General features: G+C 52.7%; 1 protein-coding gene across 4 annotated transcripts; it reads right to left on the reverse strand.

Moving 5' to 3' along the window:
* Nucleotides 1-5,806: 5,806 nt before the first annotated feature.
* SFTPB (surfactant protein B) lies at nucleotides 5,807-13,502 on the reverse strand. 4 transcript variants are annotated; one of them, XM_013051217.2, is made up of 11 exons: nucleotides 13,393-13,502; nucleotides 12,913-13,040; nucleotides 12,587-12,658; nucleotides 12,093-12,218; nucleotides 11,404-11,532; nucleotides 11,043-11,132; nucleotides 9,499-9,607; nucleotides 9,142-9,302; nucleotides 8,460-8,540; nucleotides 7,882-7,960; nucleotides 5,807-6,946 (listed from the first exon to the last, which is right to left on the reverse strand). In XM_013051217.2, the coding sequence occupies exons 1-10, from the start codon at nucleotides 13,460-13,462 to the stop codon at nucleotides 7,898-7,900; spliced, it is 1,029 nt and encodes a 342-aa protein (XP_012906671.1). In that variant the 5' UTR covers nucleotides 13,463-13,502; the 3' UTR covers nucleotides 5,807-6,946; nucleotides 7,882-7,897. The 4 variants fall into 4 exon arrangements, with proteins under 4 accessions (XP_012906671.1, XP_012906670.1, XP_004742394.1 ...); XM_013051216.2 differs by having other exon boundaries at nucleotides 5,807-6,501; nucleotides 9,499-9,676; XM_004742337.3 differs by having other exon boundaries at nucleotides 5,807-6,886; nucleotides 9,499-9,676.
* Between the last annotated feature and the right edge of the window lie 2,780 nt (nucleotides 13,503-16,282).

The following is a 16,282-nucleotide window of genomic DNA, read 5'->3' on the forward strand; positions in this document are numbered from 1 at the left end:
CTCTCCTCTCTCTCTCTCAAATAAAATCTTAAAAAAACAAACAAACAAACAAAAACTTGCCACTTCCTGCTCATTGGTTAGCATCATCATACTGTCATCAGCATAGCGGAAAAGTGTGATGTTTTGTGGAATGTCAGGATGACCAAGATACCAGCACAGTATGATGGTAGGGGGAGAATTGACATTGTCCTGAGACAACGCTGTGAAGGTGTCCTGCCAGGTAAAAGCTAACTATTTCTTGTCATCTTTATAAATTGATATGGAGAAAAAAGAGCTAAAGCTGCAGGCCAAGGACCGAGGGCTGTGCTGTATCATCAGTAAAGACGCTACAACTGGGACAACAGCTTCAGCTGGAGTCCCCATCTGATTACGTTTACCGTAGTCTGATGCTGTTCTCCAGGATCCATGTGACTTCAGCACAGGCCCTCTGCCACTCTCATCCTAGTTTAAGCTATCACTAACTTCTGTTTACAATGGTCTAACAGGTCTCCACCCCTTCTTGTGTCCGCTTCTCCCTATTCATTCACACTTCGGCCAGACCAATCCTTTAAAGCGCACGCCTAACCAAGTTATTTCTCCCGTATACCCTGATTTCCCACTGAAGACACTTTATTGGCTCTTAGATGGAAATCCTTAGCCTCTCAGCCTCAGGACTTGGGAAGTTCCTCCTGGTCGTCAGTCCCAGGCTCCCTGTCTTTCCTTCCATTGCTCAGATGGGCCATAAGATGCAGGCCTTTCTGCCATCTGCTTCCTTTGCTAGGGATGCTCTCTCCCTTTTAACTTGCTCTTCCTTTGTCTCTCTGACCTCTCCCACCTCCTCAGTACCATGTGTGTCTCTGAGTGGTAACACATATTATACCTGAGGTGTTCCTTTCTTTTCCTGCTATGATTCTGTGATTAATGTCTGTCTTCCCAACTAGGCTCTAAGTTCCCAAAGGGCAGACTGGAACTGTTTTTTTGTGCCCAGCCCTACATAAATGCTTGGCGCTTAAAACTCAGCTGCTAACTTAATGTTCATGGGGCAAGTGATATAGTGCTAAGTCTGTGTTCTCTGTAGCTTTGTTTTGCACAAATGATTTTGTCTTTTTTTTTTTTTAAGATTTTTTGAGAGTGGGGGAGCATGAGGTGGGGAACATCAAAGGGAGAAGTAGGCTGCCTGCTGAGCAGGGTGCGCAATGCGGGACTTTATCCTGAAACTCCAGGATCAGATTTTGTCTATTTTTTAAAGATTGTATTTATTTATTCATCTATTTATTTGAGAGGAAGAGAGAACATGAGTGAGGAAAGGGGCAGAGGGAGAAGCAAACTCCCTGTTGAGCACAGAGCCCAATGTGGGGCTTGATCCCAGGCCCCTGAGATCATGACCTGAGCCAAAGACAGACACTTAACTGAGCCACCCAGGTGCCCAGATTTTGTCACTTTAAACCCACCCAAGATATTGACAATAGACACTGTTGCCTGAAATGTTTAGAACCACTGCTCAGAGCTGACTCTGTGTGCAGAAGCTTTAGGGCCTTTGTGGGTGATGTGTGCTTCCACCACTGCTGTCTGAACTGGGGTCACAGGCTTCTGGTTTGGAGACCTCAGGCTCTATCTGGTCAGACCAGCACATGAGAGAGAAGTGGAATTTGTGTCTTCTTAGCCAGAAATCACAAAGGAAAAGACAGATACATGGGACACATAACCTAAAGGTAAGACAGTATGAGTTTTACAGCTTACAGAACAGTAAAGAATATACCTAATATATTTTTACTGGGGCTCACAAGCAGCGTGACTCAGTCAGTTTAGCATCTGCCTTTGGCTCAGGTCATGATCCCAGGCTCCTGGGATGGAGCCCCGTGTGGTTGTGGTCAGGCTCCCTGCTCAGTGGGGAATCTGCTACCCACTCTCCTTCTGGCCCTCCCCACTGCCCTTCCCCACTGCTCATGCATATTCTATCTCAAATAAATAAAATCTTTAAAAAAAAAAAAAAAAGAAAAAGAATACTTCTATGGAAAATTGAGCAAAAACCCCAATAGGCATTTCACAAAAGATAAAATATAAATGGCCGATAAATATGTAAAAGTGTTTACTTCGTAACCGAAGAAGGGGAAAAGAACAAGCAGCGAGGTTGTTTTTACATTTTGGATTAGCAAAGATTTGAAAGATTGCTAATACTGAGTGTTGGTGGGAGTGGAGAAGAGGCACATGTTTGTTACTGGGATAGAAGCCTATGTGACTGGCACAGAGGGGTAGTGTGTGATGCAACCTCTAGTAGAAGTAAAGATGTACATAGTTTTCATCCCCCCAAATTTCACATCTTGCAATTGACTTGAAGGAAAAAGTCAATTATTTTTTATTTTATTTTATTTAACTTTATTTTTTAAGATTTTTTTTTTAAGATTTTATTTATTTATTTGACAGAGAGAAATCACAAGTAGATGGAAAGGCAGGCAGAGAGAGAGAGGGAAGCAGGCTCCCCGCTGAGCAGAGAGCCCGATGTGGGACTCGATCCCAGGACCCTGAGATCATGACCTGAGCCGAAGGCAGCGGCTTAACCCACTGAGCCACCAGGCGCCCCTTTTTAAGATTTTTTAAAAAAGAAATATTTATTTATTTGGCAGAGAGAAGTCACAAGTAGGCAGAGAGGCAGGCAGAGAGCAGGGGTGTGGGGAAACAGGCTCCCCGCTGAGCATAGAGCCCAATGCGGGGCTCGATCCCAGGACCCTGGGATCATGACCTGAACCAAAGGCAGAGGCTTTAACCCGCTGAGCCACCCAGGTCCCCCTAAGATTTTATTTTTAAATAATCTCTACACCCAACCTGGGGCTCAAGCTCATAACCCTGAGATCAAGAGTTGCAATCTTCGGGGCTCCTGAGTGGCGCATCGCTCTCTGCTTAGCAGAGAGCCTGCTTCTCTCTCTCCCTCTGCCTGCTGCTCTGCTTACTTGTGCTCTCTCTCTGTCAAATAAATAAAATCTTAAAAAAAAAAAAAAAAAAGAGTTGTGAGCTTCACCAACTCAACCAACCAGGAGTCCCTGGAAATATTCTATTATATATTATTTTTTATTTTAATTTAAAAAAAGATCTATTTATTCATTTCAGAGAGAGAGGGGGAGGAAATCTTATGCAAACTCCCTGCTGAGCACAGAGAGGCGGGGCTTTATCCACAAACCCCCAAGATCACCACCTGAGCTGAAACTAAGAGCCAGCCACTCAACAGACTAAGCCACCAGGTGCCCCCAGAAAGATTAGTTTTAAATGAACAAAGCAGTTACTCAGTTTACAAAGTAGATGCAGAATGTTTCCATTTTTGTAGATTTGTTATATATAGGGGTGCCTGGGTGGCTTCGTCAGTTAAGCAGCTGCCTTTGGCTCAGGTCATATCCTGGGATTGGCCTAGAGTCAGGCTCCCTGCACAGTGGGGACTCTGCTTCCCTCTCTCTCTCTCTGCCTCTCTCTTTCTTGAATAAATAAATAAAGTCTAAAGAAAAAAAAAATCTGTTACATATATTTTTGTATATATGTAGAGAAAAGTTTGGAATGATTTGTGATAAAATGTTACAATGATTATGTTGTAGATTTTAAATCTTAGTCATTAATTGGGACATGAGAGTAACTATCTTTATTGTTTTATAATTGAACTAATTTGGGCTCTTAAGCCCCCAAAATATAACATTTCCATTAGAAAGTGACTGAATCCCTTCTTGTTTTTTTTATTTATAAAAAAAAAATAATTTATGAGAGACAGAGAATCCCAAGCAGGCCCCACATCCAGCATAGAGCCCTACAGAGGGCTTAATCTCGCAACCCTGAGATCATGACCTGAGCTGAAATCAAGAGTCTGTTGCTTAACTGACTGAGCCACCCATGTGCCCAGCCCTTTCTTTTTCTTTTTTTCTATTCTTTCCTTTCCTTTCCTCTCCTTTTTTTTTTTTAATTAACATATAATGATTATTTGTTGCAGGGATATAGGTCTGTTATTCATCAATCTTATACAATTCACAGCATTCATCATAGCACATAACCCTCCTCAGTGTCCATCATCCAGCCACCCCATCCCTCCCAAACGCCCTCCCCTCCAGCAACCCTCAGTTTATTTCCTAAGATTAAGAGTCTCTTATGATTTGTCTCCCTCTCTGGTTTTGTCTTGTTTCATTTTTCCCTCCCTTCCGCTATGATACTCTGTCTCGTTCCTCAATTTTTTCTTATCAGTGAGAGAATTGTCTTTCTCTGATTGACTTTTTTCATTTAGCGTAATACCCTCTAGTTCTATTTACATCCTTGCAAATGGCAAGATTTCGGCTTTTTGGTGGCTGCATAGTATTCCATTGTATATATACACCACATCCTCTTTATCCATTCATCTGTTGATGAACATCTAGGCTCTTTCCATAGTTTTGCTGTTGTGGACATGCTGCTATCAACATTTGCAGCCCCTTCTTTTAATACTCAGCTCCTCTTGGGTTACTAACGACTGGACCCTACTTCCATTTTCTCAGGGAATGAGTGACAAAGTGCCCTGTCATGAGGGGAGGTACTGGGGATAGTACTGTCTTGGTCCTCTTGGTCCCCTTTCCTTGCATTGTGATGGGCTCTCATGTCTGACTTCTGTTCCTCTCCAGGTGCACTACATCTGTCAGTGCTTTGTCCCCAGTCGTGGGCTCTTGAGGGCCCCCCAGTTTGTCCCACGTGGATTCTGATGGCCTCTTGGGCACTGGGGGTGTGCTTGCTCTTCTGCACCATGGAGGGGGCACCCTCTGTGGCTGTCTTCAGGCCTATTTGCTAGGCCCCTCTTGAAGGCTATATTTTGCACCCTTCCTGATGCCATGTTGGAGGCAGCCTTCTCCGAGGGGCTTGTGTTCTCCTCACACCCTGGGAAGTGAAGAACAAGTCCTCTCTGCTCTTCGGCCCTCACACCTCCTGGGGCTTCTCCTTTACCACCCTGCTCTGGGGGTGCAGGATGCTGAGCACGTCTCAGGGATCCCCTGAGTCTCAGCTGCAGCCACCTCCTGCAGTTCTCTCCTCCCACAAGCTGGCCCTCTCCTGACCTTCCTGTTGCGGGAAAGCCTGTCTGCCATCCTTAGGAGCTCATCCCCGCACTTGCCTCACGTCCAGGCTCTGTCTCGTCGTCCTCTTCCCAGCCGAGCTTTTAAAAAATTTTAAACATTCTTCTCTTGGAGATCTTGACCTTACCATTAAAATAATCGTATGCAAGACAGTAGTCTGCTATAGATTTACAAACATCCACTTACAAGTTCAAATTCAGAGGCCAGGGATTTGTGTACATCCTTACCCCAAGTGTATAGAAAGCTTTTCTCTGCAACTTAAATGGTCGTGATGTGGGGGAAATGGATTGGAAATGTCTATAGCTCAGTGCCAAAGTAACATATCCTGCTCTCGTCCTCTCCTGGGATTGTAGGATTGGGGAGATTTCCACTCCTTTGTCACCTGCGGTTTCTGAATTTTCTGAAATAAACATGTATTTCTTTCATAATAGGACATATAATAACAAAAGTTCTTATAAATAAAGGGACACTTCCAGGCACTTAGGTCTTTAAAGTTTAAGGTTAATTTAATTTTATTGCTGCTGTTGTATATTTTGATTTTTTGGGTGCCCTAACAACCTCCTTTTATCACAGTGAGTAGATTCTTTGGGAGAAGGGAGTGTGAGAGGCAGGGGCCAGGCTGGAAGCAGTTATCAGAGGGAGAGGCACTGTGGGCGCCTACCTCTCCCTTAAGGATCAGAGTGATGTCGTTGCCCTGTCCAGCTGCCCTAGGCGGGAGGCTGTGGCTTCGGGGGCATTTTAAATGACTGTCTTTTTCCTTTTAGTGTGAAGCAATAGGTTTTATTAGTATTGTTACAGGCATTGGGTTACATAGAACTGATTTTTAGCATGTGCTCCAACTGAGCTTTGAGGAGATAAATCATAGCAGAAATGGAATCACGCTGGAATTTCCACCAAAACTTGGAAGCTTACCTTACACAAAGATAAAAAGAAAACCGCTTTTTATATCCTAAAATGATAGCTGTTAAGCAGGAGAACATTTCAAATATGAAAGCTTGTCCAGTCACCTCCCCACCCTGCTTGAGCCCTGCTTTGTCCATTCTTGACAAGTCAGAGATTTCCTGACTTTAAAAAAAAAAAAAAACTATGACTTTATATATCTATCTTTTATGGTACTTGATGTTCCCATTTTAAAAATTCTTCTGAATCTGAGTTTTGTGAAAGTATTAGCAAAATCACTGTAAAAGCCCGTATCTGATGCACATGGAGATGAAAGTGAGGTGGGCCCCGGCTTCTACCCCACTGTCCTCTTGGAGCCAGGGGAGGACTGTGTGGCTGACAAGTTCCTGGGGACCCAGGCTGTGGTGCTGCGGAAGCTGGCTGGCTCCAGTGGGGTGTGAAGTCTGGCCGGAAGTTCGTAGACTGGGCCGGAAGCCCCGTCTTACAGATCTCTGGAAGATGCCCCCAGGCTGCTCCTCACACCCAGAGAGGAAGGGAGTGGCTCTGCTTTGGGCTGTGGTTAGAGACAGGAGAGGTAAGCCTGATGGCAGGACTGAGGTTACAAGCTGCGGGCTCATGGCCCATCAGCTTAAAGGAGATGGGGAAGGTGACCATGGGGGTGAAAGACTTTTTCTCAGTGTGGGCAGAGGACAGGGAGCTGGAGGAGGCTTGTCACAGGGGAGGGCTCAAGAATCCTAGAAACCACTTTATTCAATCCCCCCTTTACCACTGAGGAGAATGTGAGCCAGAGACGGGGCAACGTATCTTGGCTGGGGAACCCATAGTCAGTTGATGGCAGAGTCAGGACCAGCGCCCAGGCCCCCTGGGCCAATCCATTGCTGTTCCTGTTCCAACAGGGTTGGAAGACCTGGTTCTTCTGGTGCTGGAAGCCTTAGGATCTGGGGAAAATAGACCACCCTGGTCTCCTGGGCAGCTTCCTGGCCTCCGGGATCCCACAGCTGTCATCAGGGTGGAGGGGAAACATGAATTTGGTCCTTGCGGGATAGCTCTGAGTTGGGGCAGACACTTCTACCCCAGTGCCTCCCACAGGGGCTTGTGATTCTAGAGACATTGAGCAGCAGGCCAGGGCTGCCCCAGCCAGACGGAAGAGTTGGACCCTGGGGCCTGAGTGCAAAGAGGGCGTGGGGTTCATCATATTCCTCACAGTGTAGACCTTGCCCCTAAAACATGGCCTGGCCATAGGCAGCCACAACAACAACAAAAAATGAGTGAACAGATGAATACATGAGCATTATGTTAGGGGCTGGCTCCAAGGAGAATGGCGAAGTGGGCCAAGTTCTTTCTCAGGGACACTTCTAGCCCACATTGCTGTGTCTGTCCTTCTCAGAGTCATTCCCCTGCCCTGAGGGCCGGGGTCACAGGGGCTGCATCTGACTCACCTCTCCATTCTAAGGTTCTACCTCTGACTTAGACAGTGACAGAAAGAGAGAAATGTGTCTTGGGAGGAGGTCGTCAAATGATGGTGGGGTTCCTGGCTTCTAACGGGACAACATCTTTGTGCAGCAAAGTGTGATTTCCCCTGAACTTCAGGAAAGATTGGCCTTGGTATGTCAAATACAGAAGATCAGTGAGGACAGAGGGTGAAGTGCAGCTCCCTCTGAGGCCTGGGACAGGACGAGGGAGGTGGGAGCTTGGCCTAGCACCAGGGATGGCGGGATTCTGAGGAGAGGGAGTGAGGGAGGCCATTCTTGAGATCGTGCTGTGATGGGCACTCAGGAGCCTTGAGTTGTGGCCTCTGAGGGGGAAGATGGGGTGACCAGCAGCAGAGACTAGCTCTTCCGGCTTGGGGAACACAGGGCCCCTGTCCGGATGGGTACAGGACCCATCTACCTCTTCCTCCCCTTCCTCCCCTCAGCTGGGAGCCCAGACTCACCTGGCATGGCTTTGCATCAGAAGTGAGGAATGTGAATACACTCGAGAGGACTGAACGTGGTCCTACATGCCCCCAGGGCCTGCCAAAGGGACAGCGTTAGGTCCAGAGGCCTTGGGCCCTGTTCCCACTTCCCAGCTGAGGGGAATGGGAAGCTCCTGCTGGAAGGGGCAGTTTTCACTTCGCCTGCCTCTGGTGGGTGCTCTTGGTGTGACCCTGTAGACCTCTCGAGCCACTCCTGAGCCATGGGCCTTCTAGGTTTGGAGTCTGGGGAGGTAGGATGCTTGGCCCAGAACACCCACTTAGCAGCCCCTGCCCCCACTGCTCACCGAACAACCCCCATCCCACAATGTGCGTCAAACCACGCTTTTTAAAGCTGCCCCATCCTTTCCTCTGTGTCTCCTTGTCCCTTCTCTTGTGGATTTTCCTGGACCCCAGTTAAAATAGTGTCCTGGGCCTGCAATCCTGGGGTTGCCTTGGACCTTGAGGACCCAAGCCTCTGCCGGTGATCAGGGGCCAGAGAGGGTGGGGGCCCTGGGAGCCTAGCAAGGCCCTGGCACCAGCTGGGAGGGAGCGAGCACCTGACAGGTGGTGTGGGCATCCCGGCCCCCGGACACTAGGGTCTGCAGCTCAGGTGTGTGCTGCTCCACAAACCGCTCACACTGAGGAAGGAGAAAGAAACAGGTGTCGGGGGGAACCGGGCCCACTCAGGACTCTCCCCTTCTCTGCATCATTCCAGCGCTCCCTCCTGACCCGCTGGAGGTCCCGCCATCGCCCCCACTGAGCAGTTCTGGCTGGGAACAGGCTGATGCCGGCTCAAACGGAGGGTTTCTGTTGGGAAAGCCAGAGACTCTGGAGAGGGAGGGAGGGTCTTAAAACTCTGAGGGACTCTGAGTCCTGGGACTCTAGGGCCTTCAAGCCTGGCTCGTCCCCAGGGAGCAGAGAGATGGGGCAAGGACAGACAGGGACCCTGGAGAGAGGGCCAGGCCCTCTGCTGCTCTCGTGGGCCTGCTATTATTCGTGTCCTTACTCTTTGTCCACAAGGGAGGCCTGCAGGTCCTCTGGGGCCCATGCCCTTTGTCCAGGGGTGACGCCTGACCTTGGCAGGTTTTGCCCTGTATTATTGTTCCAAGGTTTTGAGGCCATGTTCTGCCTGTTTGATCTCCTTCAGGGCAGGGTTAGACTGTGTGGGTCTCTGACTGGGAAGCCTTTCCAGTGGGAGCAGGCCCATTGTCCCAAGTCCCCCATGTGCCCATCCCTTACCTTTTGCCTGTCCAGCCAGGGGCTGAGGCAGGCCTGGCGTATTGCCTGCGGCACAGCCTGCTCACTGCTGTTCCCAGCCTGCGTGGTCACGAACATGCAGACGTGGCACTCAGGCTCTTCAGGGGACCATTCTTCAGGCAGGGACTCCAGAGCTGGGAGGACTGGAGAGAAAACCATCAGGACTGCCCTGCAGAGGAGCTCATTTCCAGTCCTGACCAGTGCAGTGTCAGGGGTAGGAGTGGTGGGGGTGGGGTGAGAGGTAGAGGGTGAGGAAGGGGAAGGGGGAGGGTGGTGCAAGGCCAGGGCTGGGAAAGAGGAGCCTGGGCACTGGGGAGGGGCCCGGGGCGGCAGGCTCACCGGAGCCGTCCTCACTGGAGCAGCGGAGGACCAGACCGCAGACCAGCTGGGGCAGCACGCGGCCCAGCAACGCATCGAGCAGCAGGACAGTGTAGCGCTCAGCCAGGCACTGGCAGATGCCACCCACCACCAGGGGTACGACGTGGCACACCTTCCCCACAGCCACAGCCAGCACGCCCTGGGGCGGGGGCAGACACAGGGCACGGTGGGACCTGCCCCAGCAAGGTCTACACTGCGCCCGGCAGCTGCGGGCACTTTGTGGTTTGACCCTGCACCCTTCTGGGAGGGGGAATGCTTATGCCATTTACAGATAAGGACGCTCAGCCTCTGAGCGTGCAAGGGGCCCAGCCAGAGTCACCAAGTGAGTGCAGGAGCCAGGCCACCATCCCAGCTCGGCATCCACAGGCTCTGGGAACGCAGGAAGGAGCATGGCCAGCCCGGAGGGGCAGGCATCAACCGGGCCACGTGGTGATCAGACCTGCGTCTTCTCCCTACAGACGCTGGGTTTGCCACATTTCCCTGCAGCGGGATCAGCTTTCATCTGTGGCTCCCGGAGCCCCTGGGGGAAGCGAGTATTTTACCCAGCCCACCGGAATTCCAAACTCCACCTCCTGGCTGAAGGGCAAGGAGAGAGGCCGAGGTGATGGACACTCTGGCTCATTCCCTCCATCCTTTCTTCTTTCAACCAACATGGGTCAAGAACCTGGGTGCCCCAGGCTGGCCTTGGCTCTAGCTCTGCTTGTGACCACGCTGTCCCCTGTTGGTGGGAAGGTGGGGGCGGTGCAGGACACTGAACTGTATCCTTCAGTTTTGCTACCTTCCAAACAGGTTCATTTTACCAAATGCTTGTGCATTTCAACTGCTAGTGTCAGAACTCACGCTAGCCTAACCTCCCTGCTTTGATGACAGAGGAACAGTTCTTGCTCTGCCCAAGGCTAGCCTGTTGGCTCGTGCACTGGACCCCTGCCCCTACCTTCTCCAGTACGTTACCGGCCCTGTCGTCTCTCCCCAGGTCACTGCTTCTCCCATCTGCTGGCCTGTCTCATCGGCACACAAGCATGCCAAGGTGGCTTCCATCACTAAAAAACCTCACTTGTTGGGGTGCCTGGGGGTGCTCAGTCGGTTGAGTGTCCAACTCTTGATTTTGGCTCAGATCTTGATTTCAGGGTGGTGAGACGGAGCCCCGCGTTGGACTCCCTGCTGATCCTGGAGCCTGCTTAAGATTCTCTCCTTGCCCTCCCCCAAGCCCCACCATGTGCTCTCTCTAAGAAAAGAAAAAAACACTGGGATTCTTTGCCATCTGATGATGAGCTGCTGGTGGGCAAGACCCAGGTCTTGTTCACTTTTGTTCTTTGACACCTGGCACGAGGCCTGGCATATAGTGGGGGGACTTTACAAGTGTTGAATGAACTCTAGTTCTCGCCCCCAGGGGGCCTGAGCTCTGGGTTCCTTTGTGTGGTCCCTGACAAGGGTATGAGGAAGGGAAGGGGACGGTAGAGCTATGGAAGGCCCTGCCAAGCTCCTCGTATTCCTGGACATCTCACCTTGGGAATCACAACCTGGATCCGCTTGATCAGAGTCCTGCACAGCCAGCAGTAGGGGATGGGGATGGGCAACCGCCGCTCGGACAGATCCTGCGGGAGAGAATCACCCCCAGGTGAGGCCAGGCTTGGCACTGGGAGGAGGCTTCCTCCAGGCTCTGCCTCCCCTGCCTCCTCTTCCCCTTTACCCCTCCTGCCTTAGGCCCTGCTTAGAGCTTCTTGTCCCTGTTCTGGCTCTGCCCTCTCCAGGGCAAGTGCTTGTGGGCCTTGGCTGTGGCCTCGCTGTCTGGAAGCCCACCTATCTGTGTAAGGGGCCAACAGTGCAGGGGACCTCTGTCACCAGGGTATGAGGCCCAGCCCTCACCTGGAGGGCTCCGGGCAGCCCCGGGAGGATCAGCTTCTCCGGCAGCAGGTCTGACAGCTCTGGCTCCTGCCCGGGCTCTGGATGCCCAAGTTTGCACAGGCCCAGGTGACTGCAGATGACCTTTGGGTTCTAAGGCACAGTGCAGGGGGAAGGAGTGGTCACTAAGACCCTTGGCATTGGGCCTGGAATGGGGGGCAGCAGGCTGGATGGGGGCTGTGGCCTAGCGTGCTGTGGTGAGGGTTGGGGGAGCCAAAAGGCAGAGGTGGGGTTGAGTGGGGTCTCCTGGAAGGGGTCTGGGGATGGGGGTGAATGAGCACATGCATGTATGTTTGTGAGAATGGATGAGTGCAAGCATGAGGGTGAGTGTGTTTGTGTGTGCAAGTATGTGATCGTGTGGGTTCTGCGTGAGGCTGCACATGTGGTATGAGTGTGTGAACAAGTGTGAGTGTGAAGGGTGTGAGGGTGTGGTAGGTGTTTGGTAAGCCTATTGCATGGGCCCTTCCTGCATAGGTGAGCCAGTAGGGCTGACCTGGGCCATCTGGCTGTGGGCCTCTATGTCTCCTGGACTGGTCACGGTGGGAGGGGGCGTGGGGGGTGTGGGCTGGGGTGTTGTGTGGGTAGCTCTGGGCGTGGCTGGACATGGGGGCCATCGGGGAGGCAGGATGGAGGTGAGGTTGCTGCGTCCTCACAATCTGGCTCTGGAAGTAGTCAATGACCACTAGGAAGTAGGTATCCAGCAGGTGACGGCACTGGGGCACAAGCAGCTTCAAGGGGAGAACGTCACACTCTTGCTCCAGGAACTTGCGCACCGTGTCCTGGGAGGCAGTGAGGAGACAGGTTGTAGAGGGGACAGTCAGGCTGACCCCTCCGAGGTCTGTGCCCGCCCGAGTCCCTGGATGCCGGCTGGCCACCCTCTCCTGGGGCACCAGAGTTGAGAGAGTGCCGAGGGGTTAAGTAGCTGGTTACAAGGACGATCCTCCCCCTTGGGAAAGACCATCTCTGGTTGTGCTGCTGAGATCACTCCCAGGACCCTCTCCTGGCCGGGAGGTTCCTGGAGTCCCCAGGCAAACCCATGCCTCACTCTTGGCTTGGAGATGGTCTCTTTAGGGGGCTGACCTCTATGTCCTGTTCTGTCCCCCATCTCTTGGCCCCCAAGCTTCATCCAGGATCTGGACCTCATTACCTGAAAAATGGCCTCCTTTGTCATCTTGGTGAGGATCCGGACAATGTCCTCACATTCCTGACACAGGTCATCCTGGAGAGGGGGCCCCAAGGTGGAGCATTTGATGTGGGGGGTATGCTCCCAGCTTAGATGCATGAGGCTGAAAGAGCGCTCCAAAGCACAGGCACTACCCACCCCCGTCCCATCCGGTCCCATGGAATCCCGTCTTATCATCCATCCCGTCCTACCCCTGGGGGGGCCTTGAGTCCCCTCAGGTGCACGCAGAGGCTATCCAACAACCCCTATGCCAGGCCTCCAGTCCCCGCGCCTCTGAGGGAGGTACTCACAGCTCTTGCGAAGCCCCAGACCTCCTGTAGGCAGTGCCCCAGGGCTCTGCACTGCAGTGCGTGCTCCAGGCTCTGACACCAGAACTCGGGGCCCCGGGCACAAGCCAGGGACGAGGCAGTCCAGTCAGCTGTGATTCGGGGCCAGAGCAGCCGTGGAATTTAGGCCATGCCTAGCACTCTGACTTCACCCAACCTCCAAATCTAATTTTACCAGGAGCACTGGGGCCTTAGAAATGCTGGAGTTCGAAGGAGCAGGGCGCCACCTGCTCTAGTGCCCCCGCTCCGCCCTCCCCACCCCAGCCGCTGTGTATCCTCAGACAAGCCCGGGAACCTCTCTGAGCCTGAGCTGCCTCATCTTAAAATGAGGATATTGAACGAACTGGGGATAATGCCTGGCTCAGAGCCTGGAGATGGCCGGGAAGTCTCCTCCGCACCTGACCCCAGGTGAGAGGGAGCTGAGGAGAGGCTGGGGAGACTCACCGGCACCAGCACCGGGGCCACACAGCGTGGGGAGCAGCAGCAGCCACAGCAGCAAGTGTGACTGGGCCATGTCACCTCCACAGCCTGGATCCCTTGCTTGGGCGGGGGCCCTTATACCTGGCCGGGGTGGGGGGGCGGAGGGGGGCAGGGCTCTGGGAGAGCAGCAGGGACCTCAGTGTTTGCCTTTGTCCTGGAGAGCCCTCCAGGTGCTTTGATCCCTGCCTCTTCTGTGCAGTGACACTCTACCACCATCCCCCTTCTACTGTTCCTGCCTCATGCTGGTTTCCAGTTCCCACTCTTCCTGCACTAAGTCCCATGGGCCTGGACTCCTGGGTCCCTGCAATTGGGGACTTTTTTTATTTTTTTTAAAGATTTTATTTATTTATTTGACAGACAGAGATCACAAGTAGGCAGAGAGGCAGGCAGAGAGAGAGAGGGAGGGAAGCAGGCTCCCTACTAAGCAAAATCGGGGCTCGATCCCAGGACCCTGAGACCATGACCTGAGCCAAAGGCAGGTCTGAGCCACCCAGGCGCCCCAATTGGGGACTTTTGAGTGCCCACGTCTGGTGCATCTCTCTGGGCTATGGTGGGGGAAACAGAGGGCTGGGATAGCCAGAATGAGCCCCGTTACTTCCCAGCCCCTCGGGCTTCCTCCACTCTTGAGCAATGCCCTTAAGAGCTTCCTGGCTGGCTCTCTCTCTCTTTTTAAGACTTTTTATTTATCTTAGAGAGAGAAAGAGAGAGAGAATGCAGGGGGGAGGGGTTGAGGGAAAGGGGGTGTAAAACCCAAACAGACTCTGTGCTGAGCATGGAACCCAATGCAGGGCTCGATCTCACAACCCTGAGAGCATGACCTGAGCAGAAACCAAGAGTCGGACAGTTAATTGTGCCACCCAGGTGCCCCTCTGCCTGACTCTTGACCCCAGGCAAGCCCTGCAGGGACAAACCTGGGACCTTCCTGGGCCACCTACCTCCCAACCTCTCCTTACCCAACCTCTTCTGAGGAATGACAAGTGACCCCAAGAGCCTTAGACAAGGACGCAGGGACAGGATTTCCAGGCTGGCTCCTGAGCAGCCCAGTTGTCCTCTGGGGGCCACTCCTGGGTAGGGGCAGGCCACCGCTGGAGGTCCAAGAGAAAGAAAGTGTCCTTGGCAGGGGCTCCAGGGTCAGGTCCCACTGGTAGGACACACCTGGGGACAAGCTCACCACCTGCCCAGGGGAGGACACTTCTGTGAATGCAAGGAGTAGAGCCTTAGCTTCTTGCCACCAGCTGGCGAGGAGTGCATCTGATTGATGGACTGGGGTGCCCTCTGCAGCAGAGGCTCCCAGCCTCTGTGCTCCAGGAGGCACCCCAATACTCATAGCTTTGGGGGGGGGCGGGAGTTAGTGCCACTGCACCCAGGATAGTCAGGTGACATGCTGGAGGTGACATGCAGTTTGTTGGCTCAAGCCCTTGTCAGTAAGAGAATGTGGGACCACAGATCAGGAGCAGGTGACTTGGGCACGAGCCAGGAAGGTGGGACCGGAATGTTCTAGTGGGTCACTAGGTGGGGAACAGATGAGTCAAGCTGGACGCAGCCGGTTTGGGTGCAGTCAGGACAGATTGAGCAGCAGAGCAGGATTTGGGGACGGCTGTCCCCAAGGTGCGCTGGTCATCGTAGTCTCACAGCAGGAACACAAAGCCCTTGAGACCAGTGGCTTCCCAGGACATGCTTGTTTCTCACTTCCATCCCAGGGCAGAGTCTCTGAGGGCGGTGGGAGGGATGGTTCTGGTTCATAAGGTCATTCAGGGGCCCAGACTCCTCTGTCTGCTTGATCACCATCCCCCAGGGCTGGGAGTCCTCCCCTGGATTGTTGGCCTCTGGCAGGCAGGCCACAGGAAAGAAGCCCGGAAGACATGAGAGAGGCTCGAGGCCGGGCTGCGCGGGGCAGGCTGTCCATCATCTGTGCCCTCAGCTCATTGTCCCAAACTCGGGCACAGGTGGCTGCTAAACCACGTGGCAGGCTGGCGGATGCAACGTGCCTGAGCACTGGGGCACCGGGGAATGGAGTCAGACACAAGCAGTGTCTCACATCCAGCCCATTGAGCGCAGAACAAAGAGTTTTGTGAGGTTTCCTGGATAGCGGGCCTATGGCTTCTCCCCACTGCTGAGAATTGTTGTCCAAGAGCATAAAATAAAAGAAACACAGAAAGCCAGCCATGGTAGTGAGCCTGGGCCCTGGAGGGGAAGGAGGTGCCCCACCTCAAGGTCCCTGGAATGGGTCTCTGGTTCCCCTTGTCCCAACACCACTGTCAGCACAATCTCTCATCAAGTTTGGTTTTTTTATGGGCATGGACATAAGGAGACAGATCTGTCTGTCTGTCTTCCTGCACAGATCTGTCCCCTGTCTTCCTGGCCCATCTATTTCTCACTGTCGATGTTTTTCTGGGAAAAAAAAAAAAAACCAACCAACCTAGCGCTGTTAGCCATCCCAAAGTCTGGGAGCTCATGGACTTGAGTTTGTTGATAAGGATGCCCCCCCGCCCCGTGTGTGGACAGTGGTCATTTCTGCGGCAAGTCTCTGGTGACCACGCTGTTTCCACTCATGCTTCCTGTCTGTGAAGAACTGTGTCTGCAGCTGGCCTTGGTCCCCTCTGCGCCAGTCTGTCCTTGCCCGCCCCCAGCAAGAAAGTGGCCTCGTGGGGCACCTGGGCAGCTCAGTCAGTTAAGTGTCTGAGTTCAGCTCAGATCATGGTCGTGGGGTCCTGGCATGGAGCCCTTACTCAGGTTCCCCGCTGAGCAGGGAGTCTGCTTCTTCCTCTTCCTCTCTCCACCCCTCCCCACAGTTGCTCTCTCTCTCTCAAATAAATGAAATCTTAAAAAGAGAGAGAGAGAAAAGATGTAAAGA

Source organism: Mustela putorius, unplaced genomic scaffold (genome assembly GCF_011764305.1).
Source record: "Mustela putorius furo isolate JIRA1106 unplaced genomic scaffold, ASM1176430v1.1 tig00000281_pilon_pilon_pilon, whole genome shotgun sequence".
Taxonomy (NCBI): Eukaryota; Metazoa; Chordata; class Mammalia; order Carnivora; family Mustelidae; genus Mustela; species Mustela putorius.

What these genes read in the sequence shown, in the direction of transcription:
- SFTPB (XM_013051216.2), bottom strand. Translation starts at nt 13,462, where the DNA reads ATGGCCCAGTCACACTTGCTGCTGTGGCTGCTGCTGCTCCCCACGCTG. An exon ending in TGGCCCCGGTGCTGGTGCCG is followed by an intron (nt 13,041 to 13,392) that starts GTGAGTCTCCCC and finishes CCCGAATCACAG; the next exon opens with CTGACTGGACTGCCTCGTCC. An exon ending in TCTGGGGCTTCGCAAGAGCT is followed by an intron (nt 12,659 to 12,912) that starts GTGAGTACCTCC and finishes CCCCCTCTCCAG; the next exon opens with GATGACCTGTGTCAGGAATG.